The sequence below is a fragment of the Gobius niger genome (genome assembly GCF_951799975.1).
Source record: "Gobius niger genome assembly, chromosome: 8".
NCBI classification, from domain to species: domain Eukaryota; kingdom Metazoa; phylum Chordata; class Actinopteri; order Gobiiformes; family Gobiidae; genus Gobius; species Gobius niger.
Genome location: NC_136859.1, coordinates 22,639,726 through 22,660,208, shown reverse-complemented (window position 1 = coordinate 22,660,208; position 20,483 = coordinate 22,639,726). Strand labels below are relative to the sequence as shown.

Below are 20,483 nucleotides of genomic sequence, written 5' to 3'. Positions count from 1 at the left end.
TTGTTCTAAATGATCAACATAACATTCAATGACTCTTAACTTTTTACTCACTTTGATGCGGATTATCACAGGGACGTGAAGTGGCTCCATCTCCGATAACTTGTTGGTCACAATATCCACAAACAAATACAAGAGAGCGTCCACTGTTATGATTATTGTCCACGCTAAAAAATGTGACGCTATGGGAACACAGAACTTGAACATTGCCTTCCCCTCTTTGGGAGTGGGTCGAACCAATTGGACTCTTGTGTACACCTTCTCCTCTTCTGGAGTTAGAGGCAGCACATGGGGCTCCCCTTCCTCTTTTTTCTTGGTGTCAAAGTCAACAAATTTGCCCGTTATGAACTTGTTTTTGTATTTCAGATTTTTGCGGTATTTTCTCACCTGCAGCATTATAAAAGACAGTAAGATTAGAAAGCTTATGGCTGGAAACAACTTGCTGGAAACGGCTGAGACGGTGGACATAATTGCTTGGATGTGCCTCAAAGTCTCGTTCAGCTTCTGCTCTGCTTGTGCGAGTCTCTCCCTGAGAATTTCTGATTCCACTTTTGGTGTGATTTTGAGCTTTGTCTCCAGATTGACCACACCTAGATCCGTTATCCCTTTGAGTATGCTCCAAATCCATTTGAGCGTCTTGACATAATTGCTAAAGGGGGATGTGATGGCTTCTTTCTTGGCTTTGAAGTTGCAGATCAAACTCCTGCCCAGTCCTGTTAAGTTTTCCAATGTGTTGCGGATATTTCGGAGGATGACCAAGCTTGTACCAGCGGTGAGCAGTAAGTTACGACTCTTCTTCATAAAAATTGAAATCAAAAATAGTGTCCCAAAGCATCTGACGCGCTTGGATTGGAAGAGAGCTACGGTAAAGATTATCCCAAAGCATCCGGCAATCCCACCAGCCACTTCCAAGTCATAGTCCAAAGTGTAGAATAAATTCAATGCAATAAAGGAGCTCAGAATAAAACTAAAAACACAAGAAGTTGCAAATAGAAGGATAGAACTCCAAAACGCATCCCTTTTCCCAGTGGTAAAAACATCAATTGTAAGCATCCAGCCGTCTGTAAATCTCTGTTTGAACGCAGGCATTGAGAGAAACATCCTGGCAAAATGAAGGAATGAAATTGGAATATAGGAAATAGCCTTTGTCAGTTTGAAAAGTGTCTATGTCACAATGATGTCTGTTCATCACATTGCAGCCTGCCTTTTGGAGCATGACATCTCACAACAGTGCGGTTTGCTGTCGTCTTATGTAGGAAGAGAAGAGGAACTGATTTCAAGTCACCGGTCACGTATCAGTCACCAGTATTTTAGACCACAAATACAAGAACCCAGCTTTGAAACTAAAAATAATGTTGCCAATAATGGAAATATGTTTTTTCTATTATCCATTACGTACGTAAGATACCAATTACTGTTACTTGTAATAGTACTTGTTACTGTATTTTCTTTTAGTTCTGTCTTAACTTATCCTAATGCACTGACTCATAAAACTGAAAACAAAAGGATTCAGGTCAGGCTGGGGATTAGGTTTCTCCCCTTATCAATTCTGCAGGTGTGCTTTATCTCCAGAATCCACAGGTGCACATTTTAATGTTCATATGTTAATTCTCAAAATAATTATGAGTATGCACATGAGTACACATGGCTGATTTATGTATGTGTAAATCTGAGCTATTATAAAGACTACAGTGATTCCCAAGCATTTCAATCAATAGTCAGAGATAAAGCTGGAACTTAATGAGGGAACATGGGAACATCACTGCTCTGGAGTCATTTAATATTATGACTGTATGTAATGGGCAAGAAGACAGACGTAATACCTGTGAACATTAAAGTGTACGTCTCACTGTCTTTTGTAGTTACTTAATACTATACACGGTTTCCTAGAAGAGTTGATTACAAGTTTTCCACTAATGCACATGTTATTGATGACAATGGCTGCCAAACAAGCAACTGTATGTGTCTGTGCACTGTTGCACTTATGTTTAGATACCTGGTACTGTTTTTTATTTTTTTATTTTTTTTTTCATAAATACTAATAAACACAAATGTTTATAAGTAAATTTGTGTCTATCTATCTTAATATTCAGTTGTGACATATCTGTATAATTGCATTGCATTAAACAACATTAGTTATGTAAACATGAGATTAAGTTACTGTAACTTAAACACATTAGTCATGAAAGCATATAACTCTTAAGGGATGATTACTTAAACGTGCATGACTATATCATTTAATTAAACTAAACTGATTACTACAAACAATTTGGAAATTAGTCGAGTAAGTAAAGACTAATAATTGGCAATGTCTAATGAGCTTATTTTGTTTAGTTTATGGTATTTGTAAAACTAATCTTTATCTTTAGTAATCATAACTATTCGGGTTTACAGTGTATAATGTTTGCCTAATACCAAAACCCTTCACAGTACGCATAAAACTCCTGGATCACACAGCGAGCCACATCAGTGTAATATCATTTTTTTATTTTTAATTTGAAAAATAACTTACATAAATCTCTGTACTCAACCATACTTCACCAAGACATAGCCTTGGCATTAACACATTGCACCAAAAAAGAGAAAATGAAAAGGCATTCAAAAGGATCAGAACATGAGTCTTTGTCATAGATCACATGAGGCATTCTTCCTGCTCCTGCTCAGTCGTCTGTGTAGCTCTTTATGCCATTTCTGACATATGAAAGTATGTACAATGAAAAATCAACTGAAAATAGACACTGTAAATTTACACTGTAGCTCAATACAATGTTTCTCTCAGACATGAAAATAAAAAAAAACCACAATACTCATTGTGTGGAAAAGGAACAATGCCTCAGCTCATTTTCATTCAGACATACTGCAACTAGAAGTTTCATTTACCTCCCACAAATGAGAAGTACTTATAATTACTAAAAATAGAAAATAAAAAATTAACTGGTCTTGGCCATTAAATAAAATTAACAAAAATATAGTAAATTAATTCTCCTTTTTATTAAAACAAGAAAAAGATATTTTCTGTGGCAAAACCCCTTATTTGTGATTTGCTCTCTTCTCAGACAGTGCCCGAAAACTGAACCACAGCAACACGCATCGCTGCCTCTGGATTAGCTATAGACGTCTCTGGAATCGATGCAGATATTTTTGCATGTTTGTCAACAATACTGAAAGAAAATACACTTGCAATCACATCTCTTTTCTCAAACCTCGTTAAATATAAAATATTTTACTTGTCACCTGTTTGTTTTTTTTTCCTCAAAAACCTGAAACAAATCATGACTTTGGGGGTGGAATGTTCTTCAAAAAATTCAATAGCTGGTCCTAGAAGACCAAGAAAACTAATTTGTCATTGAGTTCAATTGAAGGTGGGGAAGAAAAGTAATGACGCGGACATGCACTGTACAAGAAACTGCAAAAATTCCAAATATCATCTTTATCAAAACATGCTGAGTTACTGTAAGGTGTGCCCAAGCCATGTTGCAGATAATCCTTTTCAACATGCTTGTTAAACAAATCAAATCCAACAGAAAAACATACGGAAACCATACAGAACGGTAACGTAACCCAAGTCCTCAATCTGGACAGTATCAGGGGACTGACAATGGTAGCATGAATAGTACAATGGTGAGTACCCTGGGACAAGGAAGAAAAGAGAAACATGTACAATTTGCACATAATGTTTATCTTTATAAGGCCTGGGCCTTTTACAATGAAATAAATCATTTACATGTATTTTTCATTATCACTTTTGTCACATAAACATTTTCTGTTAAATATCTCCAAAAGTTTCCTTAGGTTTACCTTATTTGCGTGTCTGCAAATCACAGACTCTGAGTGGTCTAAAGAAACAATGTCCTTTTTTTTCATCACAATGTTGCATTCACTCCCCTTGAAAACCATGCACTAGTGAAATTTATTTTTAAAAAATAATATAAATTGTTGAAAATGGCTGATCTGTTTTATTTATTTTTCATCTTTTTTGCAAGTTGCAGCCTCAAGAAAATAATTTTATTTTTTTCTGCTAAATTTGTCCATGCAAATGAACTAAAAAAAGAATCTCTTTAAAATTCCATACAATATATCAACAGAGAAAGAACGATGGTAGATTGTACATCTTTTCATGGGACTTTTCTATGTTGCATGAAGTGCCGATGGTTGTCACTTCTAAATGTCTTAAAGTAGCCTTTCTGATTTCCCATGTGGTTTGTACATATAACCCAATCAGTAAGTGGGCCATTTGCTTGAGTTTTGGGGGAAGTGTGGATACAAGCCGGGACACACCTCACCCAAAGTGGTCTCCAAACTCCATCTACACCGCTAGGTCTGTTGGCATGGCGTGACCAAGCATCTGAATAGAAAAACTCACCCCTTCAGACACAAGCACATAGACATTAAAAAGGAAAAAAAAATAAAAATAAAAAAAATAATAAAAACTAATCAAAATTAAAGCAAAACATTTATTTTTCATTCAAAAAGGGCTTCTGTAGAACTCATTTAGTGGTTCCCAGTACTGACCCCCATGGCTTTGAATTGGATGAAAACCTGGAACTGACAGATCCTCGTGCTAAGGAGTTCATTCCAGCTTCGTCCAAACGGCGGCGCGGCCAGGCGCCTGCAACACCCTTCGCATTCGTGCACAATGTGTGCAACGTTTTTGCTCAAAAACAGGATCACTGCTGCACCCCTAGAACAGGCTCAGAAGACACAACATCAAGCATGCAGTGTAACAGGGGGCGTGACCTGTATTGCAACACTGGCTGCTACAACAACGCTATCAGTCCACGCGCTGCTATGACCGAGAGAAACTGTCCAGAGAGGATTGGGAAGCTCTTCGTGTCAATGGGGCCAGAGTGGGGTCCACCAATGAGGAAGGAGGAAAGAGCTTGAACCAGCCAATCACCATGTTGGACAGGTCCAGCTCGTCTAACAGTATCTGAACTGCACCCATGAAGGATTTATGGTCCATGCGTCCGTAGTCGCCCCAAACAATGACCTAAGCACACACAAGACAGTCAACTTTACAATCCAACATTTTTGACAGTTTTGAACACGATTCAAATACTGCAGTACAGAGGACGCCTTACCTGTAAAACCTTCCCTGCTGGACTCTCCTCAAACGGCAGTTGCTGCTGGTAAAGAGGATCCAAGGTTTTTCTTGCTACTTTTGTTTTCTTTTTGGCTATGCAGACCCCATTTTCCAAAAGGTAGACCTTTACATATGGTGCTGAAGAGCAGAAAAAGCATGATGTTAAAAGCTGCATAAAAAATATATATATACTTTGTGAAGTCAAATGAAATTACCTGGCAGTGCCTTGGAACCTGGTTTTCCCACAAGGCCACGGGCTCGAATGATCTCCACCTCCAGCGCTCCTTTCTTCTCCACCATGCCAATCTGAATGTCACCTGGAAAAAACGAGCCTCAGTTAGTCTTTCAAAGAAAATCCTTGGGCTATGTAGCCAAAAAGTGCATTATATAGAACTGCATGGACATTGATACACCCTCCAAACCAGAAACAATAGATAACAGAACTGTTGTCCTACTGCACCCCAGAAACAATACTACTAAAATCGATGAGGATATACCTGACTGACTGACTGACTTATTAAAAAAAACACAATTATTTATTATATATATGTATATATGCATTTTTATTATACTATATATATATATATATTTATTTATTGTTATATGCTTTATTTTAGAGAGAGGGGATGGTTGTTCTTTTATTTGTTCTACTTTTGTTCCTTTTAATTTTATAAATATATACAGTGCTGTATATCCAGGTAACATTATTCTTACCCATTGGAGGAGTGGCCAGTGTCTGTCGTCCAACCAGCTGGGCAGGACCAAGACCGTCCAGAAAATCACTGAACTGTGCATCCGAGGAAAGCCTCACTCCAGGGAAGATGAGACTAAACAGAAATCAAATGCATTTAATCACTGTACATACAGTCTATGCAACACACTTATTCCTGCAATCACATCAGAGCCTCCTTACTTTCCCTCGGAGCTGTAGCTGTTCATGCTGCCGTCTGTTGATTCCCGACTGGCTTGCCTGGTCATGCGGTTCCTCATCTCCACCGCCAGCCCTGTCTCTGTGCTCCTCTGGATAGTGCTGCGCAACTTCTTTCCCCCTGCTTCTAAAAACACATGACGGAGAAAGGGATTGTCAAATAATGCCAATGTGTCTCTTTATGCGTCATGCAACAGAAACATTCACATATAATAAGTGGACTTTTTTCCCAGTACATCTATAGCAACAAAAGGCCCAGACATTAATCATAAGAACAATATGTACATCTCCCAGTATTGTAAACCCCGCTTACAAACGTCCCTTGTAAGCATTGGCTCACCCCGCCCCCCCAGAGAGAGTTTTGGCTGATTCAAGACGACAGCTGACTGCACCATTGGCCCTGCTGCTGCTCATCTCCCCGCTGCCTCCCCAGGAGCCACGTGGCCAGGCCCGTGGCAAACGCGAACAATCACATACGGTACACCTGCGCGCTCCCATTGTGCAGCATAGGGTCTGCCATACAACAAGGCAATGGTCTTTTATGGTCTTTATATGTACACACAAGTATATTCTATAAATTCTATCATAGGATATTCCCTTATTTTTACACAGAAACTCAAAGGCACACACAATTTGCCGGTTTCAAACAAAAAACACAGAAGTAGGAGTCACTGCAATTTAACCTTCTCAAGTTGAGCAAGAAAATATTGCACGTTGAGATTTAGAATCAATTATTGAAATACAAAAGTCCAAAAGTCCATGCATTAAAAAGAGGCTCTCATTAACTTCCCTCGTCTGCGTCGTAACTAATGCAAATTTGACTACTTTATTTCCGAAGAAGCCACATTGTAATCAAACCCAAAGCTGCCTCAATTTCCTCACAGGCTCCAATGTGATGACAAATATTCCTCTACCTACTCTTTGCTCTTTGCTCTCTTATGTAATACGGTGGTTGATAATTGCTCTGAATGGGTGAATAAAGTCTTCGCTATAGACTTTGCAAAGCCAGCATCGTCAAGGCACATATTGTGGATCTGTATAGCCATTCACCCCTCAGTACAAGTGCTCCTAGTCGTATCTTTCGACCTTGTGCTCTTGGTTCATTCAGCTGATCCTATACGCTTCCTCTTCCTGCTCTTCACACAACTCACAATAGCCTCAGAGCTGCGGAGGTCGGGAGTAGTGACGTGAGCTGCCAATCTAACCATTCACAATTCAAGAGCAAGGGTAGAAAGCTGCTGTCAGGATTTTAGTGATGTACTTTTAAGAGCAGCTACATCCGGCGTACAAGTTTAGGGCTCTTTTTAAGGTGAACTATAGGCTGACTCATCCAAACTGTGCCCTAGTTTAGCCAATGGGGTCTCCCAGCCACATGGAACCAAAAAAACAAGTATTTCAGGAGGCAATACCAGACAAGTGAGCAAGAGGAAAAGCATTCAATGAATAAATTGTAAGCTACTGGTAATAACAACATGTAAGAAGGTACGTGATTTTGCAACGAAACCAGAAGCAGAAAGTTGAACAAGCTTTACTATCAGCGAGCTGATTCATCATTTTATGAATTAAATGAATCAGCATTGCGTTGTATGAATAAATCAAAAGTATTAATGACGGATCATATAAATCAGTATTAACAATCTACCCACTTTTGCAATGACATATTATTCTATTACAGTGTGTTCAAATATATACAGTGAACCACAATAAATAAAAGCACATAACATACCATGCAATAGAGAAATGGTTCAAATATTGTTTTCTATGTGCACAATGTTCCAGAATTGTTTTACCTTCAAACCAAAAACATGTACAACTATCACAATATTCTCTTGATATTTCTGAGTCGGGAAGTAATATGTGTAAAGACAAAAAGATAACAAGTGTTTATAAAAGTGGTGTGACCAGTGAATGAATAAATAAACAACAACAGGCTTTGACTAACCATTTTTAGACAGTACTCACACTTACATTTTGAAGTGTGAGAAACATTGAGTGTGAGATTGTCACTAAAATAGAGCCTGTGTGGCATGAGCTTAGGATGTGTATACAATGGGTTTACAATGGTAGACAGCTCCATTAGAAGGCAAAGACACAAAGTTGCCCTAAATGGTGATGAGCAGGACGTTCTATGTTAGCATGTAGGTTATTACTAACTTAGAATAGTAAGAGAACTGGTTCTCAAAGTAACAAGTTTGAAATAAGCCATTATTCTTTGCTTTGGTCAAATCAGTAGCAAAAACAATGTGCAAAAGAAAAACCTGTCTAAAACCTGCATGCGACAGATAAAATAAGATCCTATTCCTTGATCTGCACCGAAAACACACGAGTTACTTCTGCACAGTCCTCAAACCAATTAAGACAACAGCGCGACCGTCATCAAGCTAATTACAGTGCTACCTGATCCCGTTCAAAATCAATAGCGTCAGTAATCCTATCCACATCTGCAGTGCACCCCTCAGCCCACAGCCCAAACCAGGGCCCTGCCTCTCCACGTCGCTGTCTCTTACCTCCGTCTTCTTCATCAAACGAGTTCATACAGGGGAAGTACACTGCCAGAGCCTCAAAAGACGCCGACAGGCTCATCTTGCTCTGCGACCTCTGTATCCGCATCCCTGCAGCCGGGGCAGAGCTCTCATTGCTTTGCCTCCCCATGGTCACAATCCAAAGTGCGTCTCAAACTCAAAAATAAAAATTACGCTTTTCTTTCTTCGTTGCAAAAGTCAGTATTTAACATCTGAGCTAAAGTTTAATCTGTTTTCATGCGTATATGCTCTAAAAGGCACATCAGAGCGGGGTATATAGAGAGATGCTCCGGAGTCCAAGTCTTGTGCTGTCTGAGGCTGATGCTGCCGCAGCACCTCTTCTTCTCTGGAGGGGGAGGGGGAAAGCTGCATCGCTTCCAGCCAATCGGAGAACTCGGATGCTCAGGCGCACCTCGGCTGGCTCTGCGGGTGAACCAGCTCTACCCAGTGATACTGTAACAGAACCCCTCTTTTGGACTCGATTTTGTTCACCTTTTTGACAACGTATCGTCTCTTCGATGGTTGACCGGCTAATCTGTTAACGGCTTCATCAGTTTATTATTGCTTTACTTTGTCTGTCAAAGTATAAGTCTGGTGCGTCACTGGAGAATTGCCCCACAGCAGCCACTTAGTGTTCACGTGCCCGACTGGTCTGTTTATTCTGAGGTGTCCAAGATGAGAGATTCCTGGTAAATCAGTCAGCCAAGGAGTTTCAACATAAGTTATTAACAGCTGTTAAATCAAACAAGTAAAATAACAAGAGTTTTCTAAGAATATGTGGTGATGATGGATTTAGCTTTGCACCAACAATCTCTTCACATTTGACATTTCAGTAATTGTGGGCAGAAACGTATACTGAAAAAGAAAATCCTGTCAGAAACTACCCTTAATGCAAAGTTTGCAAACAAGAAAATTCAAGATGTGAGTTTCAACCTTGAAGACAAACAATTTGCTGTATTTAAGCACCTTACACTTTGCATTTCTACCAGTGCATGCTCCATACAGATCACATATATCCGGACATGTTCTCCATGTTTGTTAAATAAACTCCAGCTCTTGAGAGGGACCTGCTGGTTTGACGCAGTACAAAGACTCCACTGTGCTTTGTTTTGAATACTTTAGTGGCAGAAGAGGCCCGCGACGAGGCTCGGTGCTGTGTAGAATGTGACCAGACAGCAGTGTCACACGGCTCAAGAAAGGGTTCCTGAGACATACACAAAGAGCAATCTGCTTCCAGTAACAAACCACTTATGTGTGACATCCAGCTGCACGTTTCATCAAGAAGAAAACACGTAGTACGCAATGTTTCTTTGGGAGCATATGTAAAAACATACTGTTTATAAAAATGCTCATTCAATCTTTGAAACCTTAGTAATGAAACAACAAGCCATTTCATTCACATTTCTTCTTTCTTTTAAAATGAAATCATGTACATCTTAATATCAAAATATTTATATTTTCAAAAAACACTAAATGACTTATTTCCTAAGGACACTTAGACTAAATGTTACCATTTCAAAAACATTTGAAATGATAATTACAGTATTTTCTTTCTTTTTTTTATATCACCCAGTTTATAAAGTGCAGATTTGACACAGCCAGACTAATAAAAAATCTTCCGTTAAAACAAAGGCTACATGAAAGATAAATGCTACGGTACAATAAAACGCTATAAATACTACAAAGCAATAAAAGAAAATTGTGGTTCTATATAACAACTAGGAACGCGTGACAACTCTCATACAATTAAAATCCCTCCGTTTATCACCAGCTCAGCTGCTGCACGTGTTGTTTCAATTTTCTCACCTTCAAGGCATTTTTTCAACGTGGACATCCAAGACTCATCAACAACTGCAGCTACAAGAAACTATAAGGTTAATAACTGTGGCACTTACTTCATGAAGAAACTTTTAATTAATTAAACAGCTGTAGGTATATGATATCTATAGGCGTTGCTAGTTAAAATTAAAACAGGAATCAGTATTGCTTCCAAAGAAACGCACGTGACTTCCATGATATTGAGAAAACTGTGGTTAAAAAAGAAAACCATTCAGTCTTGTATGATGCTTATCCCACTTCACCTTAAGGTATTGATTTACTCTTCACTTACAGTCAGTGCTGGTAAGCAACCACAAAAGCCACAGCTGCTCTGGGGCTGACTGATATGGCTGAAGTTCTGCTTGTGATCTCCCTGACCTCCACCACAGTCACACTTACACATCCAGCTCTCGTTTCACTCACGTATTATGGACAACTTGTTTCTAAACATACAAAACCATAGCATTATTCATTCCGACTGCTAATAGTAGCAACCTCATCCTAATTTTGATATATCTTAATACGAAACAAAACATAGTAATTCCTTAACAATTTAGGTTTCATTAGCGATTAATTTATGATGAAATTGTTTTGTGGGTACTTTCAAAACAGGCTAATGAATGTACAGTAGCTTCTCCAAAGTATGACTAGTAAAGAATACCTGAAGCAGTGTTTGTACATTATGTCTCGTATTGTACAATGACAAATCTAAAGGAAATCCACTGTTTGATGGGAAGCTCCATTACCAGAGGTAGCAAACATCCAAAGTATGTCTTCATCTATTTTCTAATATAACAACACTCGGCGTCACATCCCAGAAGTCTCTATAATAGCCCGTCCTCACAGGCGTCCTGATCATAGACAGACCCTTTCGGAGGTACACTTGATTGATGAGGAGCGACTGGGCCAAGCGTCAGACCACAGCACCAGTCCTGTGAAGTGTAAACACCACTTTAATGGAGGCCTGTAACGCGCGCACAGAGCACTTACGAGGTGCACACAGCCATACATGCACAAAGGTGGACAAACACGCTCCTGCCCTCTGCCCAGTTTAAATTCCTCACTGCAGCCAAGATTTACTGGAGCCTCCCATTTAGGTTTAGCAACAAAGTGATTCTGTGCAAAAGGTCATGTTATTAATTATAAGTTTGACAACACAATGCATTCCTATTAAATGGTAAGTGATACAACAAGGAAATTGTATCGGTAATTTTAGGTCTATGGCATCACTGAATGCCTCTGACACTACCATCATTGCTTACGGCCCACAAAATGTGCCTCAACCAAGAATGTGTCCGATTAAAATGTGGTCCATTGTGAGATAGGACCAAAGTTGCTCAGCCCTGCCACAAGGGGTCAGTAAAGAAGCCATTTGTAATGTTCATTTTGAGAGTTTAAGTCTCAATAGAACTACAACTATTAAAACTATTGTATTGTATTGTATTGTATTGATCTATTTTAGTGCAGGTCTCACCACTTTTTACAATCGAAAGATGGATCCAATTTGTCCAACTCAGAACTATATGTTGTTTCTCACAATATGCCCAAATATCACCATTCCAGACATTCACCCATAAAGTGAATGAAGTGAAACAAACAAAAAAAAGACGCAAACTGCATTTATGTCACACATTTACGCCTCACATTCTCAGAAAGTTTTTTTTTTCTTTCTAAAAACATGTTATATTAAAAGAACAAAGATAGAGATGGAACCTGTCATTGAATATTCTAGTCACAGGATGTAAAAATATTTCTTGCCTTGTGGACAGAATGTCATCAAAGCATGAGAATTTCTCATAGTAAAAGAGGAACATGTTTGTGGCCAGTGTATCACACTTGGAAGTCTGACTAAACTGACCACAGAATCTATGTCTCACTAAACTTCCTCTTTGACAGACAAAACAATCGGACGTCAGAAGTATTATTTTAGTGCGAGTTCAATTGTTTTTTTTAAATGTTGACTATTTGATTTAATGCTGTACAATTTTGAGGAAGGAATGTACAGTGCTCAGAAAAGGGAAGGATGTGCTTTGTGTCCAAATTTAGGCATAGTATGTTATGCTGAACAATCAGAGTCAGTGACACAATAGCAGTATATAAAAGGTGCAGTAACCTGAGTAACACTGAACCTGAACATGGAAGACGAACTCAATTAATGAAGGTACTCATCTCAACAGAGTAGATGGCCTACTGAAATATAAATTATGTGTCATAAAAAGATAAAGACGGGCTCATCAAGAATGCAAACCTTTATCAAGATATCAACCTTATGTCTCAATGGTAAATAATCATTTTAGTTTGTATATTAGGGTATATTCATTCTCTCATAAACATAAGCTACTGTACTTCTGAATCCTGAAGGAAGCGTGCCTGCCAATGGGTTAGCAACCCCTTCAACCATCATCAATCACACAGTCAAAAAAAAAAACACTGTTTGGACACTACTGTTTACAATGGATGGACCATCGACTACCTCACGGACCGACCACAGTATGTGCGGCTGCACAGCTGTGAATCTGAGGTGGTCGTCTGCAGCAGGGCACCGTCCTCTCACCGTTTCTCTTCACCATCTACACATCGGACTTCACATACAACACGGACAGTTGTCATCTCCAGAAGTTCTCCGACGACTCCGCCATCGTGGGCTGTGTGTCTAAGGGGAACGACCTGGAGCACCGGTCAGTCATCATAGACTTTGTGGACTGGTGTGAGCGCAACCACCTGTGCTTGAACATCAGTAAGACGAAGGAGATGGTGATCGACTTCACGAGGAAGCCACTACCGCACACACCGCTGAACATACAGGGGGAGGACATTGAGGAGGTGGACAGTTTCAAGTACCTGGGTGTTCAATAAACTGGACTGGTCCCACAACACCAACTCCCTGTACAAAGTCGCCTCCACTTTCTGAGGAGACTGAGGTCGTTCGGAGTGAGCAGGCCTCTGCTCAGGAATTTTTATGACTCTGTGGTAGCCTCTGCTCTCCACTACGCTGCCGTGTGCTGGGCCCCGGAGCGGGACAAGAACAGACTGAACAAGCTGGTCAGGAGGGCCAGCTCCGTCCTGGGCTGCCCCCTGGACTCTGTGGAGGAGGTGAGGGACAGGAGGGTGTTAGCCAAGCTCACCTCCATCATGGACAACACCTCCCACCCACTGCACGGGACTGTAGAAGAGCTGTGCAGCTCTCTCAGTGGCAGACTGAGACACCCTCAGTGCAGGACGGAGCGCTACCGCAAAGCCTTCATCCCCACTGCTGTCAGACTGTACAATAAGACTGTAAAGTAACATGTGCAATAATCTCTAATCAGCTCCACTTTATTAACTCTGAGTGATCTTCTTGAACGCCGACTGTAACAAGTGAATTTCTCCTTTGTGAGATCAATAAAGGTTTATCTTATCTTATCTTATCTTAATTTATAGTTACATGTCGATTTCTAGGGCATCTAGAAAGACATAAGAAAGGATGATGCCTCAGACCTCTATGTGTCACTATTTTAGTAATGTGCTGAAGTTCTCTTGAGATCAGACCACTCATAATTTGGGTTACCACAGCCCTAGCTCAGAAATACTGATTACATAACGGCAACTTCTATATAACAATGCAAATGAATGACTCCGCAGCCCACAGAGAGGGCAGATGCAGTAGTTGTCACTAGTGTCCCCGTGCAGTGCTCCAACCTGGGCTGCTGTGTTCCCTTCATGCATCATCCGGAGAACCGTATGTCTGCTTTGGCCCCTCAGGAGATTAATTAGTGACTCTGGCTATAGCAAGAAGAGCTGCTGAGATAGGCACGGAAACTCAAGTCTCAATGATGAATTACCTCTGCTGCAAGCTCAAAGTTCAGCTTTTTCACCATATACAAATGAGGGCCACAACTACGTCAAACCTGCAGAAGGAGCACGAGGAGAGGGGCGCTGCATTGTTCGCAGCTATTTTAGGCACAATGCGTGAACTCATGTTTTTTTTTTTTTCCTGCAGTTGCTTGGATGCTTTATACCTAATACAAGCTTAAAATTACTACGTGCCTCTGCCTGCTGTCGACAGATAAAAATGGAGCTAACGGCACAGTACAAGTATGCGCGCCGACATCCCATCCCAGACCATTTCAGGATGGAATTTTATTTACATGTCTCTGTTTAAGCTACCTTTTTATTCCAGATTTTTGATTATCTTTCCTAGTTTAGTCCAATTTTAGTTATGGTTTAGCCAGTTAACCCCGTAATGCTGTTCCAGACTCACTTTTATATATGGGAAAAAGTAGAACGACATGGTGAGAAATCCTTATTAGCTTTTATCAGGTCACAATTCATTAACACCCGTTCACTTTCAATAAATTGCCTTTTCGAGGTCAGAAGGAGAAAGCAGGATACATAACGGACAAGGGAGCTGAAAAGCTCAGGTCAAAGGAATAAAGCGAACCAAATGAACTCTAGCTGGTTTGTCACCTACTCAGAGTACACCCAACTGCTCCGCATCTGTCCCCTCATCATTATTTTCTGTAATGGACCAATCTCCAGTATTCGCAGTGTCCGCCTCCTTCATGCGGTACTTAATAAGGCTGAAGGAGCTGAAGGGCTTGGATGTGATTATGTTTCTCAAGGAGCAACATGGGAGATGAAGAAAGCATTCTCAAAGGGATTACACTCACTGTGCAATATAATGAAAAATGCAGTGTAACAGATAAAGAAAACAGCTGTAGTTTGATATGGGAGCTCATAAGAAAAGCTGTGGCAGATTATTAAATTATACAAGAGAGACATAACGTACTGAAATAATAAAAAGCAGATGTCAGATGTTTAACTGTAGATCTCATTCCTGCTACAACTACTATAGGTGATGTTATATACAGCTACTTTTTCAACAAAAGTACAATAGCAACAACACTATTACGACACTGAAACATCGCAACTCTACTACTACTACTACTACTACTACTACTACTACTACTACTACTACTACTACTACTACTACTACTACTACTACTACTACTACTACTTCTACTACTACTACTACTACTACTACAGCCTCTTCTTTGACTCTCTCGATGTGTGTCCATTTCACCTTGTCAATATATTGATAACAAAATATTGAGCTTTTAAAATGTAACCCAGAAACCTTTTTTACTACATGTAGAATCAAAGTCAATGATTTGTTATACAGTATTTAACCGCCGCTAAAACATTTCTAATATTTCTGCAGACCATAGGTTCATATGGTCAACTGAGCTCAGTGCTCACTCATACTCAAATTATTATTAAGCCCTTTCACTTGACATTAAGCTCTGCACTGGAGAAAACCAAGACATTAATGAAGAGAGATTTCAATAAGCTTGCAGGGTTTTAACTTTGGCTGAGTCAGATGGTGGAGCAGCAGTTTGGTTGTAGTGTGTGGGGAATAAAGTGGTTCTCGATTAGGCCTCAAGCATAATGTTCCCGCCCAGAAGAGTGCTGACTGGTCCTCTGGACAATTGAGTGTAATAAATCAATTTGAAGTTTGGGCTTACTCATGGTGATCCCACTTACACAAAAACCTAAAAGCAGCACATGCATGCACTTACCATAGCATTACAGAAGCAAAAAGGGGGGGAAAAAACATGTCTATCTACTTAATATTATTTTGAACAACGCTTAAACAGCTACTAAGATCTCAAGTAGTATTTTCACAAAATCCTTTTTTTTTTTACTTGAACATTTAGTTTATTGCAAGTAAATTATTTTAAAGATCCTATTCTTGCTAAAGATCACAACACAATACATTCCGCTCACTCAAGCAGTCTAAGTCTGATTTTATTTTTTTCTTCCAACAAATGTAGGTTTTGTGCATCATGTCAAGCACGCACAATCTAAACTAGCCCGTGCCTCACGCTCTCCTCACACCGTGCAAAATAGGACAGAAGCCATCTCAGTGTTTGTGCTGGTGCAGAATGGAGACTTAAAATATTGAACAGCAGATGCAGGCCTTGCTCCCGGAGTCCATGTGATGCATTTAGAAGCCCAGAGTGACACATTGATAGCACTTTCAGAGTTGCTGAGTTTGTGCACTCTGCAAACAAGAGCAGAGAGTGGTTGTGTGTGAACATGGCGTAAACCATGTAAAATACAAGAATGTTTATCTACACTCAGCCTCACAACATTATCCACCATTATTCATAAAAAATAAAATAAAAAGTAACACTATAATAGCATTGGAAAGTCTTTTTCATTGTGTTCAATCTGTTTTATATTATGCTTACGGAAACACGCTGAAAAATAGAAATGCATTTTGATGGTTAAACTGCTTCCACTACTACTCCCACTTCAACAAAATACATTATGTTGCCAAATTTGCATTGTAAAGAACGTACTAACCAATTTAACGTTTCAAATTAGACATTAAAACTTGCACTCAAATAAATGTCTCTATAAAAATGGCCCTAATGATCTCTCCAACTTTCGTCTGATTCCCAAGTTACCGTTGTTGTCCAAAGTGTTTTCAATAAGCTTAAAACATTCATGGATGAGCATGAGATCCCTGAGGTTTTTCAGTCTAGGTTTAAGAACCTCAACAGAACTGAGTCAGCTTGTTAAGGGCTTTTAATGAGATTTTAATGTCAGCTGACTCTGTCCACACTGAGGCTTTGGTGTTGTTGGACCTGACCGATGCAGTGGATCATCAAATTCTCCTGTGTCCCTTGAAAATTCAGTCTGCCATCGGGATATGCTCTAAAATGGATGAAGAGTTTTTGTGTCAAAATTGGTGACTGTGTTCCCTTCACAGCCCCCCTGTTGTGTGGTGTGCCACAAGGGTTAATCCTCAGGCCACTCCTGTTTTCATTGTATCTGCTTACACAATAGGATCTATTCTCCATAGATTTAGGGTGTATTTTCATTTCTTTGCTGCCAAATCTACGTGCCTATGTGTGGGTGTCTGCTAACCTTTTGCATTATAATGATAGAAAGACTGAAGTTCTTCTACTGGTAATCTAGTTGGGCCTAGCAATGCTGGTAGTGCTGCCTCTGTAAACTTGACATAGTTTGTCAAGCCCATAGTTTTAGACCTTGGTGTAAAAATGGATCAACGTTTTTATTATTTTGCTCCACATCATCTGTCCGACCTGCTAGTGCCATACTCCCCATGCACGTTCTCTCAGGGTGCTTGTGGTTCCACAGACCCAGCACAAACTCAGAGGAGACCGAACGTTTTCTGTTTTGGTCCCAAACTGTGGATTGTTCACAAGAGAGGCTGACTTTTTAAATCACGCCTTAAGACACACATGGTCTCCTTGGCGTTAAACTAGTTGGTGACTTTACTGGTAAATGTGCTCTTTTGTGCCACTGTACTTCTGTTTTAATAATTGTGTAAAATTTTTGTACAGCACGACCTTGGTGAACTTTGTTTGGCGCATTGAGTTGCCTTGTGTACGAATTGCGTGGTATAAATAAAGTTGCCTTTCCTTTTAATAGTGCTTTATAAATAGACTGGATTGGAGTAGTGTTTGTTATGTAAAAACAGCAGAGAAGTACTTTTGAGAATTTATGAAAACAATAAACAAATAAAAAACGGAAGTATTATAAAACATTCGTAAAGAGATTCACAGAGGTATCCCAGAAAAGTGTATTGAAAAAGATTGGGATTGGAAAACATTGGATAAAACATGGTACTTTTGTCCAGCAGAGACGAATATCAAAAAGGAAAAAAAAAAAAAGGTTTGAAACTGAAATATTACAGGAACAGTAAATTATTAATGCGCAATGATAGTGCAGACCATGTGCAGGCAAAGCACGAGGAGTCGGGGTGCAGCAGAGTGCCACGTGAGCCCTGCCCCGCTCCATGCTCCTCTTCCCCGTCATACATCCACCACACAGCACCTCTCTATGCACCATTCCATAAACACGACCTCACCGGTGATTATTGACCACTTTAGCCTTGGATGCTGCAGATGAAAAGCCCTGAACACTTAAGGGACCCGCAGGGGAGCCACAGCCACCAAGCACAAACACATTGACCTCACCCCAGCAGTTACCAATCATCCAGAAAAAAACATCACCGCGTGCCACCTGCTATGTTGTTTTCACACCGTTTTCACCAACTTTTCCTCAGATAGATATTGACTTCCCTTGAATGGAAAAGAACCATAGAAAATGCCTTGGGAAAATCATGGGCAGTAATAACTTAAACTTCCTTCACCGCCATCTCAAACTTTCAAAAGCGCATTCTGCCACAGACGCAAAACAAAGACCAAAGGCTGCATAAATAAGTTGGAAAAAAGGGGGATAAAAGAAAGGGGGAAAAAATGCTATGATGGATGTTATATTAAAATGTTTAGCCCAAAAAACATTGCAAAACTGGCAGTCCAGGAACCTAGAGAAAGGTGTAATCAGTTTTTCCTAGAAGAAAGAAAGTCCATGCATTGGTTGTTAGTGGAATTCTGGACCCTTATGCTACATCAGTGATGAGGGGAAAAAAGGGGTTTAAAAGATTTGACATTCAAGACAAAAGACCAAAAAGCACAAAAAGTGTTAAAGTAAATATCAGTAGTGTCCTACCTGTTTGGCTGAGTTGAGAGGTGCTCCGGCTCTTGCGTGACATGCCAACCATGGCCTGCATTTTGGCACCGATGCTGGAGCGCCTCTTCTTGTCGTCAGTGCCTACCGTACCAACGGCCGTGTCAGACTGGCTGCCGTCTGTCTTCTCCAGATTACACATGTCGCCGCTGATACTTGTGCTCTTGGTCATGTTCATCCCACCGGACGAGCCCATCTGCCTGTGTTTCATTTTGGATGCAAAGTCACTGTCAGCCAACCCGCCATTGAGGAAGGAGGAGGACAGGGAATAGACAGGGGACAGAGGAGGGGGGGGGGGAGAAGGCCCGTGGAGAGCATTGGGAGAAGGAAGGGTGTGAAGGATTTAGGACAGGAACAGGAGAACCAGGAAGTGAGGGGTGGAGAGGGACAAAAGGGCAGAATTCAGGTAAAACTTTTCATGACTTACAGTATAGGGGATGTGAGAAAGAATGTCTCGCTGCATGGGCTATGAACATGCAGTCTATTGGAGCAATAAAGTGACCTAACACGTGTTGCAAATACTTGTGTTGTCCATTTTAAGTTCTGGCTACATCTATATGATTGTTCAGCTGCATACAGGAACTTGCAGGAATGTAGTCCTTATATCCTCATCTGTACATGTCAAAAAGACTTTAATGGAGCAGGCACCAGGAGTAAAGTAGTTCATTTTACCTCCACGCATCCCTTAAGATCTGAAACTGTCCCAGAATCCAGGCCAGGGTCAAATGCTAATTGGATTTTTCAATAATACGGCGGCTCATCAGATGTGTTCACTCTCTTCCTTTCTTTTTTAAATTAACTTTTTTTGTTTTAGGGGCACCAATAGTTGATCTAAAAACATTCTTATTTAAAAATGCCTATAAGGACATTAATATTTATACTTGTTAATGTGTTTCTGTTTTCTACCTGCTGTAGCACTTTGGGATTTGTATGAATTGTCAAGGGCAATATAAATAAACATATTTTTTTCTTATAGTTTTTGTATATTTCAAAAGTTACTGTGATCACACAAACACAAAAGCTTCCACCACCATTACCACCATTGTTCTCCGCACTCCGCTCCGAAGGAAGTAGGACAGAATCCAATTTAAGCTCTTATTTTAGCTCTGCCAGTAAAATTATCTTTAAGAGACAAATTACTTTCTGTATCATGGGCCTTGCATTCTTAATGAGCTGAGTTACTTGTGGAGCTTCCAGGCCACTGTTCAATAATTCAAGTTTCTGTCTTTTACCATGTCACAGCGTTGTACAGACAAGAAGAAGAGAAGTGCCTCCGAAAACGAAAATGATAGAACCCAAATTGAGCCAATTTATACGTTCATTACAATATTAATAATGGCCAACAATAGTATAGCTTAATATGTTCAACTTTTCATCCTCAACAGTGGAAAAAGTGGACATTCCACATGAAAATGTCAAACATCAGTGCAACAGAAGCTCCGGTGGTAAAGCAGTCCGACTAGAACCAGGAGGTTGTTACGCCTACTAGTGTTTAATGTTCTCATGTTCTTGGAAAAGACATTTAGTTTAAGAAAAACTGGTGGTGTAGAGTTGCAGCTCAGCAGCCCGAGTCTGTCCATCTGTCAGCCAC

General features: G+C 40.1%; 1 protein-coding gene across 13 annotated transcripts in view; it reads right to left on the bottom strand.

Annotated features, from left to right (window-relative positions):
* Positions 1 to 2,488: 2,488 nt before the first annotated feature.
* The window catches only part of rims2a (regulating synaptic membrane exocytosis 2a), a 101,793-nt gene continuing 83,798 nt past the window's right edge, over positions 2,489 to 20,483 (bottom strand). For 5 of the 13 annotated variants that reach the window (XM_079561749.1, XM_079561743.1, XM_079561750.1 and 2 more), the window contains 6 exons: positions 18,875 to 19,119; positions 5,994 to 6,135; positions 5,795 to 5,907; positions 5,296 to 5,397; positions 5,079 to 5,218; positions 2,490 to 4,987 (listed from right to left, as the gene is read on the bottom strand). In XM_079561749.1, the coding sequence (XP_079417875.1) occupies positions 4,784 to 4,987; positions 5,079 to 5,218; positions 5,296 to 5,397; positions 5,795 to 5,907; positions 5,994 to 6,135; positions 18,875 to 19,119 (946 nt within the window). In that variant the 3' untranslated portion in view covers positions 2,490 to 4,783. Of the gene's footprint in view, positions 4,988 to 5,078; positions 5,219 to 5,295; positions 5,398 to 5,794; positions 5,908 to 5,993; positions 6,136 to 8,515; positions 9,203 to 18,874; positions 19,120 to 20,483 lie in introns of those variants that run through there. The other 8 variants (XM_079561738.1, XM_079561747.1, XM_079561748.1 and 5 more) reach the window with 3 other exon arrangements.